Genomic DNA, 21,615 nt, shown 5'->3' on the forward strand with positions numbered 1-21,615 from the left:
AAACCATTCATAGTAGTTTTACAGGCTCTAAAGCCTTGTTGAGTGTCAACCCCACATTCAGATCCCTGGCCTGCTCTGTTATTGATATTGCCAATAAGGCAGAGTCCATAACAGGGGACAGACATAACCATTACACTATCAATTATTCATGTCCATTCTCCACATAAAAGCACTCAAGAAAAACCTACACATATTCTTAAGCCATTTCAATACACCACAGAATACATCACGATGAACAATCATCTACTCCAAACCAATCCAGCAAAGCATGCACATGATTCAAAACTCAATATGTGAAGGAATTTCATCCAAATATGACACTTTTTACAACCACTAGATGTCACTGAAGACACTTTCCCGAGAGATTGGTTTGTCTATGTATCTATTATACGAATAGATTATAATCCATCTCAAAAAAAGTGGTTATTTTAATTTAGTGTCGTTGAACAATTCTACACTGAGAAACAAACTGATGGTGATGGCAATGACACTCGGATGGGTGTTGTTGTTGGGCACTAACATTCTCAAACCACACTCAAACACACATTTTAAGGCAAAGGGAATTGTCAAGGCATTTCCAACAGCAAAATTGCATAGCTAAGGCAGCATATAACCCCATACAGCAAATATTTACACATGTCATAATTATGTCTTGTTATATACACTATAACCACATCTTTATGCAAGTATACATATACATGTACAGTACCAGTCAAACGTTTGGACACAGCTACTCATTCCAAGGCTTTTCTTTTTTTCTTTAATCTACATTGTAGAATAATAGTGCTGACATCAAAACTATGAAACAACACATATGGAATCATGTAGTAACCAAAAAAGTTGTAAACATATATTTTATATTTGAGATTCTTCAAAGTAGCCACCCTTTGCCTTGATGAGAGCTTTGCACACTCTTGGCATTCTCTCAACCAGCTTCATGATGAATACTATTTCCACAAGTCTTGAAGGACTTCCCACATATGCTGAGCACTTGTTGGCTGCTTTTCCTTCACTCTGCAGTCCAACTCATCCCAAACCATCTCAATTGGATTGAGGTTGGGTGAATATGGAGGCCAGGTCATCTGATGCAGCACTCCATCACTCTCCTTGGTCAAATAGCCCTTACACAGCCTGGAGGTGTGTTTTGGGTCATTGTCCTGTTGAAAGACAAATTATAGTCCCACTAAACGCAAACCAGATGCGGATGGCGTATGGCTGCAGAATGCTGTGGTGACCATGCTGGTAAAGTGTGCCTTGAATTTGAAAATAAATAACCGACAGTGTCACCAGCAAAGCACCCCCACACCATCACACCTCCTCCTCCATGCTTCACGGTGGGAACCACACATGCGGAGATCATCCGTTCATCTACTCTGCGTTTCACAAAGACACGGCGGCCAAAAATCTCAAATTTGGACTCATCAGACCAAAGGACAGATTTCCACCGGTCTAATGTCCATTGCTCGTGTTTCTTGGCCCAAGCAACTCTCTTCTTATTATTGGTGTACTTTAGTAGTGGTTTCTTTGCAGCAATTCAACCATGAAGGCCTGATTCACACAGTCTCCTCTGAACAGTTGATGTTGAGATGTGCCTGTTACTTGAACTCTGAAGCATTTATTTGGGTTGCAATTTCTGACGCTGGTAACTCCTAATGAACTTATCCTGTGCAGCAGAGGTAACTCTGGGTTTTCCTTTCCTGTGGCGGTCCTCATGAGAGCCAGTTTCATCATAGCGCTTGATGGTTTTTGCGACTGCATTTGAAGAAACATTGAAAGTTCTTGACATTTCTGTATGGACTGACCTTCATGTCTTAAAAGAAAGGATGGACTGTCATTTCTCTTTGCTTATTTGAGCTGTTCTTGCCATAATATGGACTTGGTCTTTTACCAAATAGGGCTATCTTCTGTATACCACCCCTACCTTGTCACAACACAACTGATTGGCTCAAACGCATTAAGGAAATAAATTCCACAAATTAACTTTTAACAAGGCACACCTCTTAATTTAAATTAATTCCAGGTGACTACCTCATGAAGCTGGTTGAGAGAAGAGTGTGCAAAGCTGTCATCAAGGCAAAGGGTGACTACTTCAAAGAATTTGAAATATAAAATATATTTTGATTTGTTCAAAACTTTTTTGGTTACTACATGATTCCATATGTGTTATTTCATAGTTTTGATGTCTTCAACATTATTCTACAATGTAGAACACTACGACCACTAAAAAACTAAGAGAAACCCTGGAATGAGTAGGTGTGTCCAAACTTTTAACTGGCACTGTATATACACATGTACATATATAAACACATTCATCCCACTTAACTTACTCTTTTGTACACATATTTTAGTGTTGATTTTCAAGTTGAGATAACTCTTGATCATTGGAAGTATGTTTCAGTGACAATGACATATTATCTTACTCTTGCCCCAGACTGCAGTTAACACACAGAACATAATGTGAAAAATACTACTTTGTATATTTCCACAATAAAAGCTAAAAAAAAAAGAATCAGAAGACATCACTCAATCATGGCCATGTGGATTGGCAGTGAGAAAGTGACATCATACATGTATGACAATGAACAAGTCAGGATGCAGAGGGTTGGTGGGGGAAGGTGAGTAGAAGTGCACATATGGAATACAAAGTCCAAAGGACTGTTAGATGTGAACATTGTACAGTAAATTATTGTAGAGTATTGTATTGATATATAAGTCCAATACAGATTAGATGTGTAAAGATCCACAGAAGGTAACGAGCAGAGGGTGAGTGGCAGTATGGAGAATGAGAGAAAGTATTTGTTACAGCACGCTCTCCACACCAGTATTTTGACAATCAAAGCAGACAGAGATGCTGTGGCATACACTGTCCACTAGAGGGAGCCAGTCCAGTTGACTTGATGATGATGCTTGTGATTCACTGCTCCTGCCTGGGGTTCTTTCCTCCCCCTCAGCCCTGACACTTCTTCAGCGATGCGTATAGCATGGGGCTTTCAAGACAGTGCATGCTTTGTATTAGACACTTTATGATTGAACAAAGCATCCCCATATAATGCCAATAAATCCATTCAACTTAAACAATAGTATTCGATTCGGGATCGATCCTTTGGTAATAAATAATTAGGCTTAGAGTGCAAAGAATATAATTGGATACTGAAACCCTGACCGTTATAGGTAGGAAAGGGCATGACTGCATGACAAAATGAGGGAGTGTGCGACATGCTCTATAAAAAATAGTCTGTAGCCCAGTCTCCAGTCTATTTTAGACAGTAGTCAACAGACTCTTCTATATCAGCATCATCAGGATTAGTTAGTTGTGTGTTACATCCAGGCCTCAGTGTCCAAGCCGCTCTCTGACTCCACAGAGAAGGAGCGGTCCCTGTTGCCCATGGCAGGGGAGCGTGACTGGGGGTGGATCAGGTCGGCAAAGGCCTGGTGCATGGCCTTTCGTGAGGGTGAATGGTCGTTGGAATGGGAGCTCTGAGGGGACTGTGGCGGGGTAGGGGTCTGGAGAGGAGTATGGTTGCCCCTGGCCTGAAGGTCTCTGTAGCTGACTGGGGTGGGGATACGTGACGGGCTGTTCCCTGGCCGGTTGTCTGTACGGGGTCTGATCCTGGGCCTCAGCTTGAGCTTGTAGATGGAGGGCACCCTGTCAGCCTTTTTCCCTGCCCTCTTGGGCCGGAAGACTACACCCCCATCAACTGCATCCCCATTGGCCAGGGGAGGAGGTGGCGGAGAGTACTCTGAGCGTGATTCACTCAGGCTGAAGCACATGGAGGAGCTCTCACTGGAGGAGTCTTCCTGGAAGGAGCAGTCCTCCGAGGGGGGCAGGGGGATGGGCGAGGGACAAGACTCTGGGGGAGGGAGGTCATCGTTGGGGTCTCCACCCTCCAGGTCGTAGGGGAAGCTTGGTTGGTGATCCTCCAGAGGGACGTCTCCCTCAGGCCCTGAGCCCCAGCCCAGCTGACCCTGCTGGCTCTCCATCAGCACCTCTACTAAAGCACCACTGACATGCCCCCCTCCATTCATGCTCCTGCGGTGGAAAGGAAGTTGTGAGGGGGCATGGCTGAGAGATATGCCCAGCTCCGAGTCTCTCCGGCCGGGCAAGGAGGACAGGAGCTCCCCTTCGTCTATGGAACTGGAGATGGCAGGGAGCTTCCTGAGACCTCCACCTCGCCCGCCCCAGCGCTCTGGTTCTGCGTGCCCACCATTGGATAGTCCGCCAGGGCTATGGCCATGCAGTGGGGCCAGGGTATCCTCCAGGCCTCCAGAGGAACGTGGGTTAGTTCTTTTAGACTCCCGGAGGTCAGGCAGAACTCCTACCTTACCCCCCACGTTGAGTGAGGAGTTGGAGGAGTTGGAGGAGGAGTAGGCCGAGTCAGTGACGTTAGGGTCAGCAGAGGCAGGCGTGGGCAGTGTTTGGGGCCCAACCCCCTGCTGTGGGTGTGAAGAGGCAGGAAGCTGAAGGGCCCCCCCCCCTGTGGGTCTACTAGGCCCCCCTCTGCGCTGCCCTGTGTTAGCTAGGAACTCAGCCTCGAAGCTGCGGTACAGGTCCTGCTCTTTCTGGGGGTCCAGGTTGGGCAGGATCTGGAAGTTATAGCCTAGCCCCTCCTCCTCAGGTTCCTGTCGCTCAGAGCTGGCCCACCCCCTGTGGCCATGCCCATTGGAGCGAGGGCCGTGGGAGGTTCGAGGGGAGCGGGGTCCATGCCCATGGTGGTGAGGGGAGCGGGGGGAGGAGGAGTGAGGAGAGCGCCGGCCTGCCTGGGTGACTGTGGGCAGCAGCCTACTCCTCCCCACCGAGGGGGAGCGTGGAGCGGGGGGCCGGGGAGCCACTATAGTCTTCTTACTGAGGCTGCTGCTCTGAAGCCCTTTGATAGGTGAATTAGAGCAGGAGGACGATTGTCTCCTGGAGAAACCTCCATTGATTCTGGGGGAAGCGGGGGGCAGTTGTTTGGTCCTGAGCTCCTCTCGTCTGTCAGAGGATAGGGGTTGCGAGGCCCCGTGACGGGGAGAGGGTCCAGGGCTGGCATCGCTGGTCCGACTCCGGCTGGGCATCTTCCCCTGGCTGTGGGAGCGCAGGGCCTGGAGCCTGCGGGGACTTTCGGGCCCGAGAGAGCGGCCCCTCTCCCCATGGCTGCTCCTGAGCCCGTCAGAGGGGCCCTGTGGAGGGCTGGGTTTGAGGATGGAGGCGGGGGAAGGGCGATCCCGGGAGTGGCTGCGTGTGCGGGGCATTGGGGGGCACAGGGATGGACCCTGTCCGCCTTCTCCAGGCCTCTCGATTATATGCTTCCCCTCCTTCCTGTTAACCAACAGCACCACCTCCTCTCTGGAGCGGCGGGTGCCCCCCAGAGAAAAGCGGCCTCCCCCTGTCCCTCCTCCTCCTCCCTTAGAGGAGGCTGTAGAGGAGTCGCTGTCCCCTGATAGACGGCGGGTCACTGGCAACAATGACGAGTCCTTAGACCTGCAGAACACAGAGGAAGACAGACAAGGAGTTAATTATAGTTGCAGTATCTTTTATTTATTTCTGGCCTGAAATTGTATCATAGGAATAAAATAAATTTAACATTATATATATGTTTTTACATTCATACTAGTTTGAGAAAAACAACTTGCCCAGTGCCCATTCTCCAACCCAGCACACCATAGTGCCTATGCCTCACCCCACTCCTCTGGCCCACAAAGGTTTATAGTAAACACCATCCACCTCCAGTTCATGATGGGATCTGTGACCTCCAGTGATCATGAAGAACCTCCCTGCAGGCTTCTGCTGCTGCCTACCCTGACGGACACACGTAGGGCTGGGTGCTTCTCAGAACATTGGGCTGGATCAGGGATTACAGGGAAGATGAGAGCAAGTGGGGGCAGGATTATAGGCCCTGTGGATTTACTGACCCCACACACAGCCGCAGAGAGCGCTGCCTGCCCTTCTTTCCCAGAGCTCACCACAACACTCCACTGACACGCACCGGTGGGGCCCCTCGGGACAACGTACCATCCAAGACAGGATACAACTAATGACTTACAGCAATATAGAGCATAATCAGTAGAGCTCTGTATCAGTGGCCAAAACAACAACCTGATAGACATGTCTTTCAGAATCATGTGCTCTCTGGCAATATCCTGTAAGAAGAATTAGCTATATCCGCTTTCTTTGCTGACATTCTTTATGTAACCACTTCTATAATGCTCTGAGTAACCAGAACAAACAACCAAGAAAATATTATTGTACACTATATAAACAGGGCAAAATAAATGAGTGACAAGGTTGAAATGTTAATCAAATATTGCCTTTTAAAATAATGACGTAGGCAAACCAATATTGACTTAGGTTGACTGCATTCTGACGGCTTGGCATAAAGAAGCACATGGTGTTTTCCTTCACAGGTTAGCCCAACTGTGACCTACTTCCTAGGGGGAGCAGCAGAGCCTAGGGGTGCAACAGTTGTCAGTCAGATGAACTCTTATCTAGTCTGGTGCATTTGGAGGTGCCAACCTTGAAGGGGTTAACCTGTCCCGAGGCCTGTTGCCGTGACGCCGGGCCTGAGCCATCACTCACTCCGGATACTGAGCCACTCATTGGCCGGGAGCCAAAGTAAACGAGCCCACAGCTCTTAATTGTGTTGAACAATGGCAACTCTGACGTATGAGGGAGGTATGTGAGACCAACTTAACTGGACCTTATGTGGAGAGCTGAGGGAATGCATTCTCTTTACTATCCAGAAAATAGTTTTATAGCCAATGAAAACCAGTCCTCTGACTGTCATGCCACTTCAGTGAGAGACAGCAGAAAAAAGGAGAGACATGTGTTTCCTCTAGTATAGTCAACATGTAGACTAATTCAATCCATCAGCTCCGGGCCTTGGAGAGAGAACAGAAACATCACCAACAGCAACACTTGGATGTTGAATCCCATCCGAATTCAGACAGTCATTAGTGTAATTAACAGAACCAAAGGAGAGGAAGGAGGAGAGGGGGGAGAGGGGGGAGGGGAAGGGAGAGTGAGGGGGAGGGAAGGAGGACAGGGGAAGAGAGGGAGTGAGGCAACAGCAGCAATCAAGGTGTGTGTCCAGTCTAGCCACCAGGAGGCAGAGTGGAACGGCCGGGTCGGCAGGACAGTGTCAGGGCAAGGTCTCATTGGAATGTCACCTGAGATTAGGAAAGTCTCACTCTGCCTTGTATAATCTGTCACTTCCCAGTTGTGTGCGCTGTGCTGTGCGTGTGTGTTTTTGTGTTTGTGTTTTTGTGTGTGTGTGTTTGTGGTGAAAAGTGGATCCGTGCTGGTGATGCAGACAAAGACAAAGTGTCATTAGCACAACACACACACACACTCACTCACCTGACAGGGTTGAAGTGGCGGGGTTCTGAGCGTTCCCGCGGTGGTCGTGGTAACAGGGGGGTGCGTCCTGCGTTTGAGTCGAGCTCTGTAGGGAGGGAGGGGTGGTGGGAGCGGCCAGGCCGGGTGGAGGAGGAGGAGGTACATGATGGAGGCTCCAGGCCCTGGGTGCGTCTGTCAGGGGGCTTATATGGGGCAATGCCCTCGTTACGCCAGTGTGGGCCTGGGCTGGTGGAGCGGGAGGAGTGGGCACTGGAGGACTTGCTGTGGGCACCCTGCCCGCTGGCTTTGGCCTGGTGGTACCGGTGAGCTGCAGGGAATAAGCACAGGAAACCACAATATTAGTAGAGGCATGGGTTATATACCATGGAGAACCAGAACAACTGTGCAGTTGACTCTGGCATCAGACAGACAACAGTCAGTGTAGAAATAGAATAGATCCAGGGTTGATCCAAGGATCAACATAGCAGAGCACACATTGCAACAGCCCCTCACAACTGGTGGCAGTCACAGCGCATATGCATGTCCTATGACTGCAAGAGATGAAGCAACTGATGCAATCAGATGAATGATTTAAAGCATGAGCTTGACATTAGTGTAGGGCTGACATTAGTGTAGGGCTGACATTAGTGAAGGGCTGACATTAGTGTAGGGCTGACATTAGTGTAGGGCTGACATTAGTGTAGGGCTGACATTAGTGTAGGTCTGGCCTACAGCTCATAAAAACCTGGAGACCTGTAAAAACCCTTTCATATGAGTTCATGGGTTAGAAATGCAACACCAAGCATTAATTCAGCCCATGTCAGTTGTCCAGACACAAGGCCACTGACATCATTGGTCTGGCAGCAGTGTGGACTCATGGAGAGTGAAGAGCTATTCTACCCACAGCACAGAGTAACACCAGCCCCAGGCCTGGCTATCACACACAAGGTTAAACATTAACCGATAAGAATGGTTATGGCAGCCGTCATGTCATGTTTATGACAGCGTGATGAGGGCTTTATGAGTGAAGTGTAGTGTTGTCTGAAAGGCCATTGACATGATATTGAATGAGGTAGCACTGGCAATGCACTGTAGTAGCACTACGGTAACACTATGATAGCATTATGGTAGGACTATGATAACACTGTGATAGCACTGTGGCTGCATTGTGTAAGCACTGTTGTAGAACTATGGTAAAACTATTATAGCTGTCACGCCCTGACCATAGTTTACTTTGTATTTTCTATGTTTTGATTGGTCAGGGTGTGATCTGAGTGGGTATTCTATGTTTCATGTCTTGTTTGTCTATTTCTATGTTCAGCCTGATATGGTTCTCAGTCAGAGGCAGGTGTTCGTCATTGTCTCTGATTGGGAACCATATTTAGGTAGCCTGGGTTTCACTGTGTGTTTGTGGGTGATTGTTCCTGTCTATGTGTTTTTCACCAGATAGGCTGTTTTAGGTTTTCGTTACGTTCATCACGTTCTTTATTTTGTAGTGTTTGCATTGATTCGTGTTTTACGTTTGTTCATTAAAACATGGATCGCAATCTACACGCTGCATTTTGGTCCGACTCTCCTTCTCATCAAGAAAACCGTTACAATAGCATTATGGTAGCAATATGAGTACACTGTGGTAGCACTGTGATAGCATTGTGGAAGCACTTTTTTTAATTTCACCTTTATTTAACCAGGTAGGCCAGTTGAGAACAAGTTCTCATTTACAACTGCGACCTGGTCAAGATAAAGCAAAGCAGTGCGACACAAACTACAACACAGAGTTACACATGGAATAAACAAAACATAAAGTCAAAAACAAATTAGGTAAGATAAGGGAGGTAAGGCAATGAATAGACCATAGTGGCGAAATAATTACAATTTAGCAATTAAACACTGGAGTGATAGATGTGCAGAAGATTAATGTGCAAGTAGAGATACTGGGGTGCAAAGGAGTAAAAAAAAATATATATACAATAACAGTATGGGGATAAGGTAGTTGGATGGGCTATTTACAGATGGGCTATGTACAGATGGGCTATGTACAGGTGAAGTGATCTGTGAGCTGCTCTGACAGCTGGTGCTTAAAGTTAGTAAAAATATATATGAGTCTCCAGCCTCAGTGATTTTTGCAATTCGTTCCAGTCATTGGCAGCAAAGAACTGGAAGGAAAGGCGGCCAAAGTAGGAATTGGCTTTGGGGGTGACCAGTGAAATATACCTGCTGGAGCACGTGCTATGGGTGGGAGCTGCTATGGTGACCAGAGAGCTGAGATAAGGCGGGGCTTTACCTAGCAAAGACTTATAGATGACATGGAGCCAGTGGGTTAGGCGACGAATATGAAGCAAGGGCCAGCCAACAAGAGCGTACAGGTTGCAGTGGTGGGTAGTATATAGGGCTTTGGTGACAAAACGGATGGCACTGTGATAGACTGCATCCAATTTGCTGAGTAAAGTGTTGGAGGCTATTTTGTAAATGACATCGCCGAAGTCAAGGATCGATAGGATAGTCAGTTTTACGAGGGTATGTTTGGCAGCATGAGTGAAGGATGCTTTGTTGCAAAATAGGAAGCTGATTCTAGACTTAATTTTGGATTGGATATGTTTGTTGTGAGTCTGGAAGGAGAGTTTACAGTCTAACCAGACACCTAGGTATTTGTAGATGTCCACATATTCTAATTCAGAACTGTCCAGAGTAGTAATGCTGAACGGGTGGGTAGGTGCTGGCAGCAATCGGTTGAAGATCATGCAGTTAGTTTTACTTGCATTTAAGAGCAGTTGGAGGTCACGGAAGGAGAGTTGTATGGCATTGAATCTTGTCTGGAGGTTAGTTAACACAGTGTCCAAAGAAGGGCCAGAAGTATACAGCATGGTATCGTCTGCGTAGAGGTGGATCAGAGAATCACCAGCAGTAAGAGTGACATCATTGATGTATGCAGAGAAAAGAGTCGGCCCGAGAATTGAACCCTGTGGCACCCCCATAGAGACTGCCAGAGGTCCGGACAACAGGCCCTCCGATTTGACACACTGAACTCTGTCAGAGAAGTAGTTGGTGAACCAGGCGAGGCAGTCATTTGAGAACCCAAGGCTGTCGAGTCTGACGATAAGAATGTGGTGATTGACAGAGTCGAAAGCCTTGGCCAGGTCGATGAATAAAGCTGCACAGTATTGTCTCTTGTTGATGGCGGTTATGATATCGTTTAGGACCTTGAGCGTAGCTGAGGTGCACCCATGACCAGCTCGGAAACCAGATTGCATAGAGGAGAAGGTACGGTGGGATTCGAAATGGTCGGTGATCTGTTTGTTAACTTGGCTTTCGAAGACCTTCGAAAGACAGGGTAGGATAGATATAGGTCTGTAGCAGTATGGGTCTAGAGTGTCTCCCCCTTTGAAGGGGGATGACCGCAGCAGCTTTCCAATCTTTGGGGATCTCAAACGACACGAAAGAGAGGTTGAACAGGCTAGTAATAGGGGGTTGCAACAATTTCGGCAGATAATTTTAGAATGAGAGGGTCCAGATTTTGCAGCTCTTTCAGAACATCAGCTATCTGGATTTGGGTGAAGGGGAAATGGATGGCTGGGGTAAGTTGCTGTGGGGGGTGCAGGGCGGTTGACCAGGTTCGGGGTGGCCAGGTGGAAAGCATGGCCAGCCGTAGAAAAATGCTTATTGAAATTCTCGATTATTGTAGATTTATCGGTGGTGACAGTATTTCCTAGCCTCAGTGCAGTGGGCAGCTGGGATGAGGTGCTCTTATTCTCCATGGACTTTACAGTGTCCCAGAACTTTTGGGAGTTTGTGCTGCAGGATGCAAATTTCTGTTTGAAAAAGCTAGCCTTTGTTTTCCTAGCCGCCTGTGTATATTGGTTCCTAACTTCCCTGAAAAGTTGCATATCGTCAATATCCTTCCAGGATACCCGGGCTAGGTCGATTAGAAAGGCCTGCTCGCTGAAGTGCTTTAGGGAGCGTTTGACAGTGATGAGGGGTGGTCGTTTGACCGCAGACCCATTATGGACGCAAGCAATGAGGCAGTGATCGCTGAGATCCTGGTTGAAGACAGCAGAGGTGTATTTAGAGGGCAGGTTGGTTAGGATGATATCTATGAGGGTGCCTGTGTTTACGGATTTGGGGTTGTACCTGTGGTTGCACTAGTTTGTTTACAAGCTTTGGTTACTCGCTAGCTACCTTTTGAGTTTGGATCCCGTGATGCGGTTGGCATCAGTTGCTGGGACCGCTGCTACTTGGTTCCTGCCGACCAAGGGTCTGGTGAGCTGCTTAGCGTAGCAGCTAGCCTAGCTGCCACTGTTAGCTGCCTATCAAGCTAGCAGGATTTCCTTGAGGGCTTGAAAGCAGCCCGTGACACAGTTAGCCCTTGTGGCTGGGACCGCGGATTGTCCCTGGGTTGTGTCTGTCTAGATCCCTGCTGTTTGTTTCTGTTTCCATCTTCCCTGCGACCTGCCCTGTCTGGAACTGCAAGGAGTAACAGCGTAGCCTACATTGCTACCATGACAAAGACCAAGGCTGGTGGGAGTACCGTTGAAGACAATGGTGTCTCTCTATCACAGGTGAAGGATCATTTAAATGAACAAAAATAGTTCTACAAGCAGCTATTACAACAATACAATTGTCCAAATACTGGTGGAATCAACGAATAACAAAAACAGACAACCTGACCAGAGAGGTCCAGGACCTGAAGAACAGTTTGCAGTTCTCCCAGGGTCAGCTCGATAAGTTTAAACAGGAAAACGGCAAGATGACAGCAAACATAATGTTAACTTTCTCTGCTATGCGGATGACACACAGCTGTACATTTCAATGATACATGGTGAAGCCCCAAAATTGCCCTCACTAGAAGCATGTGTTTCAGACATAAGGAAATGGATGGCTGCAAACTTTCTACTTTTAAACTCTGACAATTAATCTTAATGGTTGTACAGTCGTCTCAAATAAAACTGTGAAGGACCTCGGCGTTACTCTGGACCCTGATCTCTCTTTTGAAGAACATATCAAGACTGTTTCAAGGACAGCTTTTTTCCATCTACGTAACATTGCAAAAATCAGAAACTTTCTGTCCAAAAATTATGCAGAAAAATTAATCCATGCTTTTGTCACTTCTAGATTAGACTACTGCAATGCTCTACTTTCCGGCTACCCGGATAAAGCACTAAATAAACTTCAGTTAGTGCTAAATACGGCTGCTAGAATCCTGACTAGAACCAAAACATTTTATCATATTACTCCAGTGCTAGCCTCCCTACACTGGCTTCCTGTCAAGGCAAGGGCTGATTTCAAGGTTTTACTGCTAACCTACAAAGCATTACATGGGCTTGCTCCTACCTATCTCTCTGATTTGGTCCTGCCGTACATACCTACACGTACACTATGGTCACAAGACGCAGGCCTCCTAATTGTCCCTAGAATTTCTAAGCAAACACCTGGAGGCAGGGCTTTCTCCTATAGAGCTCCATTTTTATGGAATGGTCTGCCTACCCATGTGAGAGACGCAAACTCGGTCGCAAACTCGGTCTCAACCTTAAAGTCTTTACTGAAGACTCAATTCCAAATTGTTTGTACATTCAACTTACAGCACTGACACACACACTTACCCCACCAAACAAGCCACCAGGGGTCTTTTCACAGTCACCAAATCCAGAACAAATTCAAGAATCAGTACAGTATTATATAAAGCCATTATTGTATGGAACTCCCTTCCATCTCATATTGCTCAAATGAACAGCAAACCTGGTTTCAAAAACAGCTAATGGGGATCCTAATAATATACCAATACCACTATGGTAGCAATGTGGTAACACTATGCTAGCACTGTTGTAACACTATGGTAGCACTGTTGTAACACTATGGTAGCACTGTTGTAACACAATGTAACACTATGGTAAGACTGTGGTAGTACTGTGGTAACACTGTGGTAGCACTGTTGTAACACTATGGTAGCACTGTTGTAACACTATGGTAGCACTGTTGTAACACTATGGTAGCACTGTTGTAACACAATGTAACACTATGGTAAGACTGTGGTAGTACTGTGGTAACACTGTGGTAGCACTGTTGTAACACTATGGTAGCACTGTTGTAACACTATGGTAGCACTGTTGTAACACTATGCTAGCACTGTTGTAACACTATGCTAGCACTGTTGTAACACAATGTAACACTATGGTAAGACTGTGGTAGTACTGTGGTAACACTGTGGTAGCACTGTTGTAACACTATGGTAGCACTGTTGTAACACTATGGTAGCACTGTTGTAACACTATGCTAGCACTGTTGTAACACTATGCTAGCACTGTTGTAACACAATGTAACACTATGGTAAGACTGTGGTAACACTGTGGTAGCACTGTTGTAACACTATGGTAGCACTGTTGTAACACTATGGTAGCACTGTTGTAACACTATGGTAGCACTGTTGTAACACAATGTAACACTATGGTAAGACTGTGGTAAGACTGTGGTAGTACTGTGGTAACACTGTGGTAACACCATGGTAAGATGATGGTAGCACTGTGGTAAGACTATGTGGTAAGACTGTGGTAGCACTGTGGTAAGACTATGGTAGCACTGTGGTAAGACTGTGGTAACTTTGTGTTAACACTATGGTACCACAGTGTGAGCTGTACAACTCCTGACCTGAGTTGTATCAGATAAGCGGTTCAAATGGATACAATTGTAAAACAATTGTGAACCGTGCAGACTGACCAGAATTAGATACAATACAGTACAATATAATACAATACAACTCAGTGACTATAAAGGGTAAAGGGCTGGTTGTTTTGGTAGAGGTGACCTCACCGAAGGCAGCACAGCGGCAGGGGTCATGCTTGTCCAGATAGTGTTCTAATGTGTCCCATCCCCCACCCACACGCACCATCACATGAGTACGAAGGACCTGAGGAGAGAGAGAGAGAAAGGAGACAAGGTTACAACCCTGACAAACATGGCATCAATTCACAAATTCACTCTCATAATGAAGACTAGCGGGAGACTATATACTATGAAGCTTAGCACACACGTACAAAACCAAACCCTGCGTACACACACAACCGCTCACGCACACACACTGTTTAAAAAAACTAAAGTGATGTTGAAACCCAGTGACACGGTGCGATACCACACAAACTGCAGATCAAGTCAATAGATATATAAATCCGACAAGTGGAGCAGAATGCTGAGTGCTTGGCCTGGAGTCCCTCCCCCTTCCCCAAAACTGACGTAACACTCCCATCAGATGCACCCCTGCCAGTGCCCATGCCTCCGCCTCCTCCCACATGACCCCCCAGCTGCCGCCATTATGAGCACTTTTCATCGCCATGCCAACACACAATTAAAAAGAGAGGGGAGAAGAATAAACACGCACACTGCTATGAAAGACACTCCTTTTCTCTCCCTCTCAGCTGGCGTAACCATGCTTTTAGAGAGGGGGGGGGGGTGAATTAGCATGGTAACAACTCATCCTGCCCCTCCAATCCTACAATTTCAGCTAGAAGAGAGGAGAGGGGGTTGAGCGAGAAGAGAGGGGGAAAGGAGAAGAGAGGAGAGGGGGTTGTTCATTGAGGCAAACAGACCCAGAGTATGAACCCCAGACAGAGTCTTTTTCTCTCTGTCGCTCTCTTTCCCCTGCAGGCAGATGCATTCCTCACAGCAGGGAGAGAGAGGCTGTATATTTAGCTTGATGTGAAAGTCCTGTGGATACAGGCAGCCTCACCAGTCTGCCTCCTCTCTGGGTTGTGTAGTCACTGCTGCCAGCCACATGTTTCATTCAGGGGCTGGGCCCGTGTCTCTGTGGCCAGGCCAGGCAGGACCATGAGGGTGCTCTGGGTGAGCTGGATATTGCGGGGAGCCATTCTGCACTAAATCACGTGGCCATGCAAGGCCTCCCACACTGACTCAGGACATCTACCACCTGTCCTTTGCTGCTCTTCAACATGCTCACCACACCGCCAACACAACACACTGCCTGTCTGCAAAACAGCTGTCCTCTGCCTTCCTTCTTCTTTTCTAGCTCTAGTCCTTTACTGCTGCCACTCTACTCCTGAAACTTTTGGTCTTGTTCCCAGCAGAGAGGCTATGCGATGGTAAACTGTTGGCCTATTGTCTATTGTCTGGTCCACTAGTGGAGTCCCACTATGACTGACCCAGCCTCTGTGCTGTGAGTACCATGATAAGGATTAGTTGATTCCCTGGAACCAGTGATGCTCCAGCCCTCTGCCTCAGCAGCCACTCCATCAGTGATGGGGTATCCCACACTCCACAACTCCACAGAGCCAACCCCTGTTTCTATGTCAACGACGAACAGAGACTCCTTGTAATCACGATGGGGGTGGAGTAAACCAATTCCCTCCCAAATCAGGCTTGAAGTTTTAAGCTCATGGCCAGCTGACACTGTACTACAACCCCAAGCACCCTTCCCTTGAACATGGGCGACCTCCCAGAGTCCCCCCTAGTCACTCTCCTCCATTTATTTATCCCCCTTTTTCCCCTCACTTCCTCCTTCTCTCCTACACCTCATCCTCTAGCCTGCACTCTTAGTCAGGCTTTGGCAGCTGAATGAGGCCTGTTGGCTTTGATGGTGGCAGCCAGCAGGCTAGCTTCCTCCCTGAAGATAAATATGGAAGCGTGTTGGCTGGGCTGCACTAGTGGCTGCTGGGGGATATGTATAATCACTGTCCTCCTCAGTGAGTGGAGGAGAATGCGGAGACAGTGCGGGGGGGGGGGGGGGGTAATCTGCCAGAGAAATGGCTCCTACATACAATCTCCAGACAGGCTTTACACTAAGATGTGTGACATGCTTTGAACACACTGCAACTACTACACTTGAGTTTAACACTTTACCTGCTTCAAAAGCCACTACATTTTAGTTTTAACACTTTATTTGCTTCCAACAAAGCCACGGCACTAAAGTTAATAATTCTACGTTATCTGCTTCCAAAACAGCCACTACACTATAACATACTACACAAGTAAGACCCTACTAAAACTGGCACTCCACTACATACAGTCAAACACACAGTCAGTCATCCAATCTTTAATAAACTTTTAACAGAAACATCTCACTGAAGTGTAAAAGCATACCACAGATCCGAACATACACACTGTGCTTTTAACGGACCTACATGACTAGCCATTTTAAACTCGGGGAAAGTTTGAGCTGCTCAAAAGAAGAGTGGAAATATTGAGGCAGACATCCTGGAAATGGATACGATTTGGACTGGCATCCGTTGAGTCCATTAATTGGGCGGAGGTACATGGGAAGTAAGAAACAGAATCGATCTATCTGGCACGGAGCCTTCCTGCAGGCAGAGGCCCGGAGGGCAAGATAAAGTTTCAGTGGCGACACCAGGCAGAGCCCAGACTGAGGCACACAGCCTAGCAGAAGCAAGCAGCAGAGCAGGACAGATAAGGGCCCATACAGGAAATGACCCAAAACTCTATTTGTGTCACGCTGGGCCAGCGTGTATGGGAGTTGGGAGGTCTGGGCCAGCCAGTAGGGAGGTACCAAGAGGCAGTGCAGTGGACTTGGAATAGGTCAGATCAGTTCAAATTATAAACAATATGCAGCCTGGACTGGGGAGAGTGAGATCACTGCACATACTGTAGTTCAGGGGACATTTATTATATCTACAGAATAGTTGGTTTGTTTGACCCTGTTCTGGTTTTCCTTGCAGCAACAAATTTAGCTAAATATACACACTGCATGCCTCCATTGTAACACTGTGTAAGCAGTCATCACAACAGCAGCATATGAACATTTGACAATCTAATTTCTCCTGGGCATAATATTTGCATTTATCCAAAATATTAACTGTAGCCTACTATTAAACTGCAATGCAATCTAAGTGATATTAGAGTAATCCAAAGTCACGTCCATGAGCTGTGAAAAAGACAAAATAACCTATCTATGGACTCCTGGACTGTGTAAAGGTGCAATGGTTAACCTGTTTGGTTAACCTGGTTACTAATGCATCCACAGGTTTAAGACATACTCACACATGCATGCATGCAGACACACACACTACACTCAAGGCTGATTGTTGACTATTCTTATGGTCTGGTTTAGTGGATGGGGTTGATGTTGATGGTCGGTTCATACCCGTATGAAGATCAGAGCGCTGGAGTCTCCCACTTTGTATTTCCCTTCAGACACCTTGGTCATGGGGAACTGGGCAGGGCAGGAGCAGCGGCCCAGGATCTCCCGCACCTACAGAGACATAACAGAACCCTGGTTACCACCCACAGCCTACGAAACATGACAATCGACATTCACAAATCTACAGAAAGGAACAACAGGCATAAACTGTTCATTCTCTGTTCAACCTACCGTCTTCTTCATTTCATTTCAACTCTTCCTATGACATCATGCTTACTCATATCCATGACAAAATCCCCTCTGGTCCTGAGTTCTCTGTGTGTGTATGTGTGTGTGTGTGTGTGTGTGTGTATGTGTGTGTGTGTGTATGTGTGTGTGTGTGTGTGTGTGTGTGTGTGTGTCAACAGCACAGTGATTATATTACATTAGGGTGAGACATGGCTAGCCCTAGCTGACTGTGTGTGTCTTAGCTTCAAGCAGAGCAGAGGTCCCTCTGAGTACCTGTGTAATGGAGGGCCCATCTCTCCCTGCCTCACCAAATATTGCCTCATCTGCCTGGAACGCTTAGTCCAGCTCATTGCTGCAGTGCAAAAAGTCATAAAAGGCACACAAATAAACATCACAGCACGCACACGCACAAACACACACACACTGCTGTGAAGACCTCCGGACTGCAGCAATAAGGTGAGGCCCTAACTAAAGCCAGAGGGATGACGTTCATCTGAGTCTGTGGTTCCAGATGCGTTTTGGGTTGAGAGAGAGACACTCTCCGGTCCTGTACTGTGCAGTTGGGGGTGCATATTTAGCACATTGGAGTCAGACAGAACTCTAGGGTGGGGCGAGAGAGGCCTGTGTTGTGTGGGCTCTCTCTCTCTCGCCTGGGATTGGCCAGCTTTGATGATATTCTTGGCAGCTCTCTCAGACAAAGGCGTGTGCCCACTTGTCGACCAAGAGAAAGAGAGAAACAACATCACAGAGGACAAAAATAGGCGAGCTGAGCAAGGACAAAGAAACAGGGACTCCTGTACTCCATATGTACTGTATATACAGCAGCAAATCAATTAAATCAAATGTTATTCATCACATGCTTCATAAACAACAGGTGTAGACTACTTACGGGCACAACAATGCAGAGAAAGCACATGTACAGTACAAACACAAACACAGTGAAACAAGGGAAAGGCTCTCAGTAGTCTCCCAAGGAATGAATCACATTAAGAACATAAATCAGATGAAGAGAGATTGAATTAGATCAAAATAGATGAAATGTGAGACTGTCAGGTATCGATTGAAGACAGTTACCATCCATGTACAGTATATATTTAGCTGGAGGTTGTATAAATGTTGCAGGCAATGTTCCCGCTAAACAGTGTTCCCTCTAAACTGTGTGCATGCTTGGGTGTGCAGTAGCCCAGAGACTGCTGCGCAGCTCCCCAGGATTGCCACACAGAGTGCAGAAGAAATATCAGCCCATGGAAAGAAGCAAGAGATTGAACTTCACTCAACTTTCTAGAGTTTTCCCTGTTAGTTAACACTATCAACTTTCTAGAGTTTTCCCTGTTAGTTAACACTATCAACGTTTCCCTTTACTGTGGCAATTGTGATCGAATCAACTCAATATTAGCCACTTTCAATGCAACATACCGAAACAAAAAAAACTACGGAAGAGATTTTGTTGTAGGCAGAACGTATGATATCTCTCCTGCTCCAGCCCTGTGGTCGTAGCTAGGCTCACCCAAAATCATTTTGTGGGTGCTGTACAGCTCCCACCAGACTGTTGTAGCTCTCTACCTTTACTGTGTATTGTGGTAGCTGTTCTTTACAGTCTCCGGTTACTATTATATTAGTTCATTTGATGAATCCGTAATTAGCATAATAAATATTTTATATTTATTTGTTTTATACATTTTCTTCACATTCTGAGCTGAGACAACAGCGCATCACCATGATGCTGGGCATGCATGGCTTCTCCTCTTGTGAAGCTGAACTACAAGTCATGGTCATGACCTGTGCCCCCACTGCCTAGGTGTTGGCCACCTGCGTGAGGCCCTTTCTGACCCCTGCATTAACTGCGCCATCCTGCCTGTGAAGGTGAGGGAAGCGCGGCTAGCCAGAGTTGAGGGCCTGGTTTTCAAATATAATTTACCAGTGTCAGACGTTGTTGCCAGGACCCACCCAGGTCCACTGAAAGAGGGAAAACCCACAAAGCTGATGGCGCCACCCTGGTAAAAACATAAGAGCTTCACTCGTGAAGGTCGATTCCTTATCCTCTGAGATAGAGCAGCTAAAAACGCTTTTGTGTTCCTTCAAGCCCTGAGTCGGGGCTCTCTAGCACTTCCTTCATACATGGGGGACGCAACAGAGGACTCAGATAGCCGTGATGATGACCTGCTACTCACTCAGGCAGCCAACTGGCACTTTAGTGACCAGGATGATGACACACCCAACATGAAGGAGGTGCCAACCAGTGTTGTGGACCCATTCAGTCTGAACACTGAAGATGGGTCAGAGGAGTAATTCCGTGGCTCTGATCACACAGAGTCAGAAGAAAGCTCTGCCTCACTACGTGCTTTCCTACGTGCGGCCTTTGCTAGGCTAGAGCTTGATGACCCTCAAGCCACAGCCCCTGCAGCTAACCCGTTCTTTAAGAAGGCCCCAGCAGCTAACCCGTTCTTTAAGAAGGCCCCAGCAGCTAACCCGTTCTTTAAGAAGGCCCCTGCAGCTAACCCGTTCTTTAAGAAGGCCCCAGCAGCTAACCCGTTCTTTAAGAAGGCCCCAGCAGCTAACCCGTTCTTTAAGAAGGCCCCAGCAGCTAACCCGTTCTTTAAGAAGGCCCCTGCAGCTAACCCGTTCTTTAAGAAGGCCCCTGCACCTAACCCGTTCTTTAAGAAGACCCCGGCAGCTAACCCGTTCTTTAAGAAGGCCCCAGCAGCTAACCCGTTCTTTAAGAAGGCCCCAGCAGCTAACCCGTTCTTTAAGAAGGCCCCAGCAGCTAACCCGTTCTTTAAGAAGGCCCCAGCAGCTAACCCGTTCTTTAAGAAGGCCCCAGCAGCTAACCCATTCTTTAAGAAGGCCCCTGCAGCTAACCCGTTCTTTAAGAAGTCCCCTGCAGCTAACCCGTTCTTTAAGAAGGCCCCAGCAGCTAACCCGTTCTTTAAGGCGGCCCCTGCTGCTAACCCGTTCTTTAAGGTGGCCCCGGCAGCTAGCCCGTTTTTTAAGGTGGCCCCTGCAGCTAACCCATTCTTTAAGAAGGCCCCTGCACCTAACCCATTCTTTAAGAAGGCCCCTGCACCTAACCCGTTCTTTAAGAAGGCCCCTGCACCTAACCCGTTCATACCTTTAAGAAGGCCCCGGCAGCTACACTGTTCATTGTACCGGCTTTTCTTACAGAGCTTCAGAGATGCTGGGCCGACCCGCAGGCTCTAGCCCACCATGGCAAGGACAATGGGACGATATCTGCCATGCGCGAAGCAAAACAATACGGGCTGAACAATATGCCTAAGGTAGATGAATTCATAGCAGAGCCGATGCTCTCCCCAGATGAATCCCTGAAGGATGATGCCCGCTGCCCCAGACCTCAGATGTGCTACTGTCATGGGCCTACGACACAGCAGCCGGCATAGGGAACTCTCTCTCAGTGCTCATGCTAGCACAGAACAGGATGCTCCAGCCGGACCACTCAGACCTGGACTTCTGCAACCTGACTGACTCATTACCAGAGAGCTAGGCAGACTGATGTCCACCCTTGTTGTGACTCGTCGAAAGGTCTGGCTCGCCAAACCCCAATGTCTGATGACTCCAGACGGACGCTGAGAAAGCTCCCAGTGGTCCCTGGGCTGCTCTTCGCCCACCTGGCTGAGCGGGCTCATCAAACGTAGAAAACAGCTGAGTCAGGCTACACCGCTGTGGAACCCAAAGCCCAGAAACCAGGCATCAAAGAGTCGTGGAAGAGGGAGGCCTAACACGCGTGAACCTCGCCGCTCTCACTCGGCCCTGCCCTACACACGCCCTTGGTCCTACCACCAGCCTAACACAGGTGCTCGCCAGCCCCAGACGGCAATGCAGCCACCCCCCAAATACCCAAAAGGCCGGGGCCGTGGTCATGGTCATGGTCAGTCCCCCCCCCCCCCCCCCCATTGGCCAGTTTACCCAGCAGCACCTGACCTACTGGGAATCCAACTCCTCAGACCCATGGGTGGTGATGACC

The 21,615-nt window shown here is 47.6% G+C and overlaps 1 protein-coding gene across 1 annotated transcript in view; it reads right to left on the minus strand.

Moving 5' to 3' along the window:
* Positions 1–2,131: 2,131 nt before the first annotated feature.
* gas2l1 (growth arrest-specific 2 like 1) overlaps positions 2,132–21,615 on the minus strand; it is a 43,120-nt gene continuing 23,636 nt past the window's right edge. Inside the window, exons 3-6 of the mRNA XM_021621645.2 lie at positions 17,412–17,519; positions 14,114–14,210; positions 7,334–7,640; positions 2,132–5,458 (exon numbers count right to left, since the gene is read on the minus strand). Of these exons, the coding sequence (XP_021477320.1) occupies positions 3,319–5,458; positions 7,334–7,640; positions 14,114–14,210; positions 17,412–17,519 (2,652 nt within the window). The 3' untranslated portion in view covers positions 2,132–3,318. The remainder of the gene's footprint in view (positions 5,459–7,333; positions 7,641–14,113; positions 14,211–17,411; positions 17,520–21,615) is intronic.

Source organism: Oncorhynchus mykiss, chromosome 11 (genome assembly GCF_013265735.2).
Source record: "Oncorhynchus mykiss isolate Arlee chromosome 11, USDA_OmykA_1.1, whole genome shotgun sequence".
In the NCBI taxonomy this organism is placed as follows: Eukaryota; Metazoa; Chordata; class Actinopteri; order Salmoniformes; family Salmonidae; genus Oncorhynchus; species Oncorhynchus mykiss.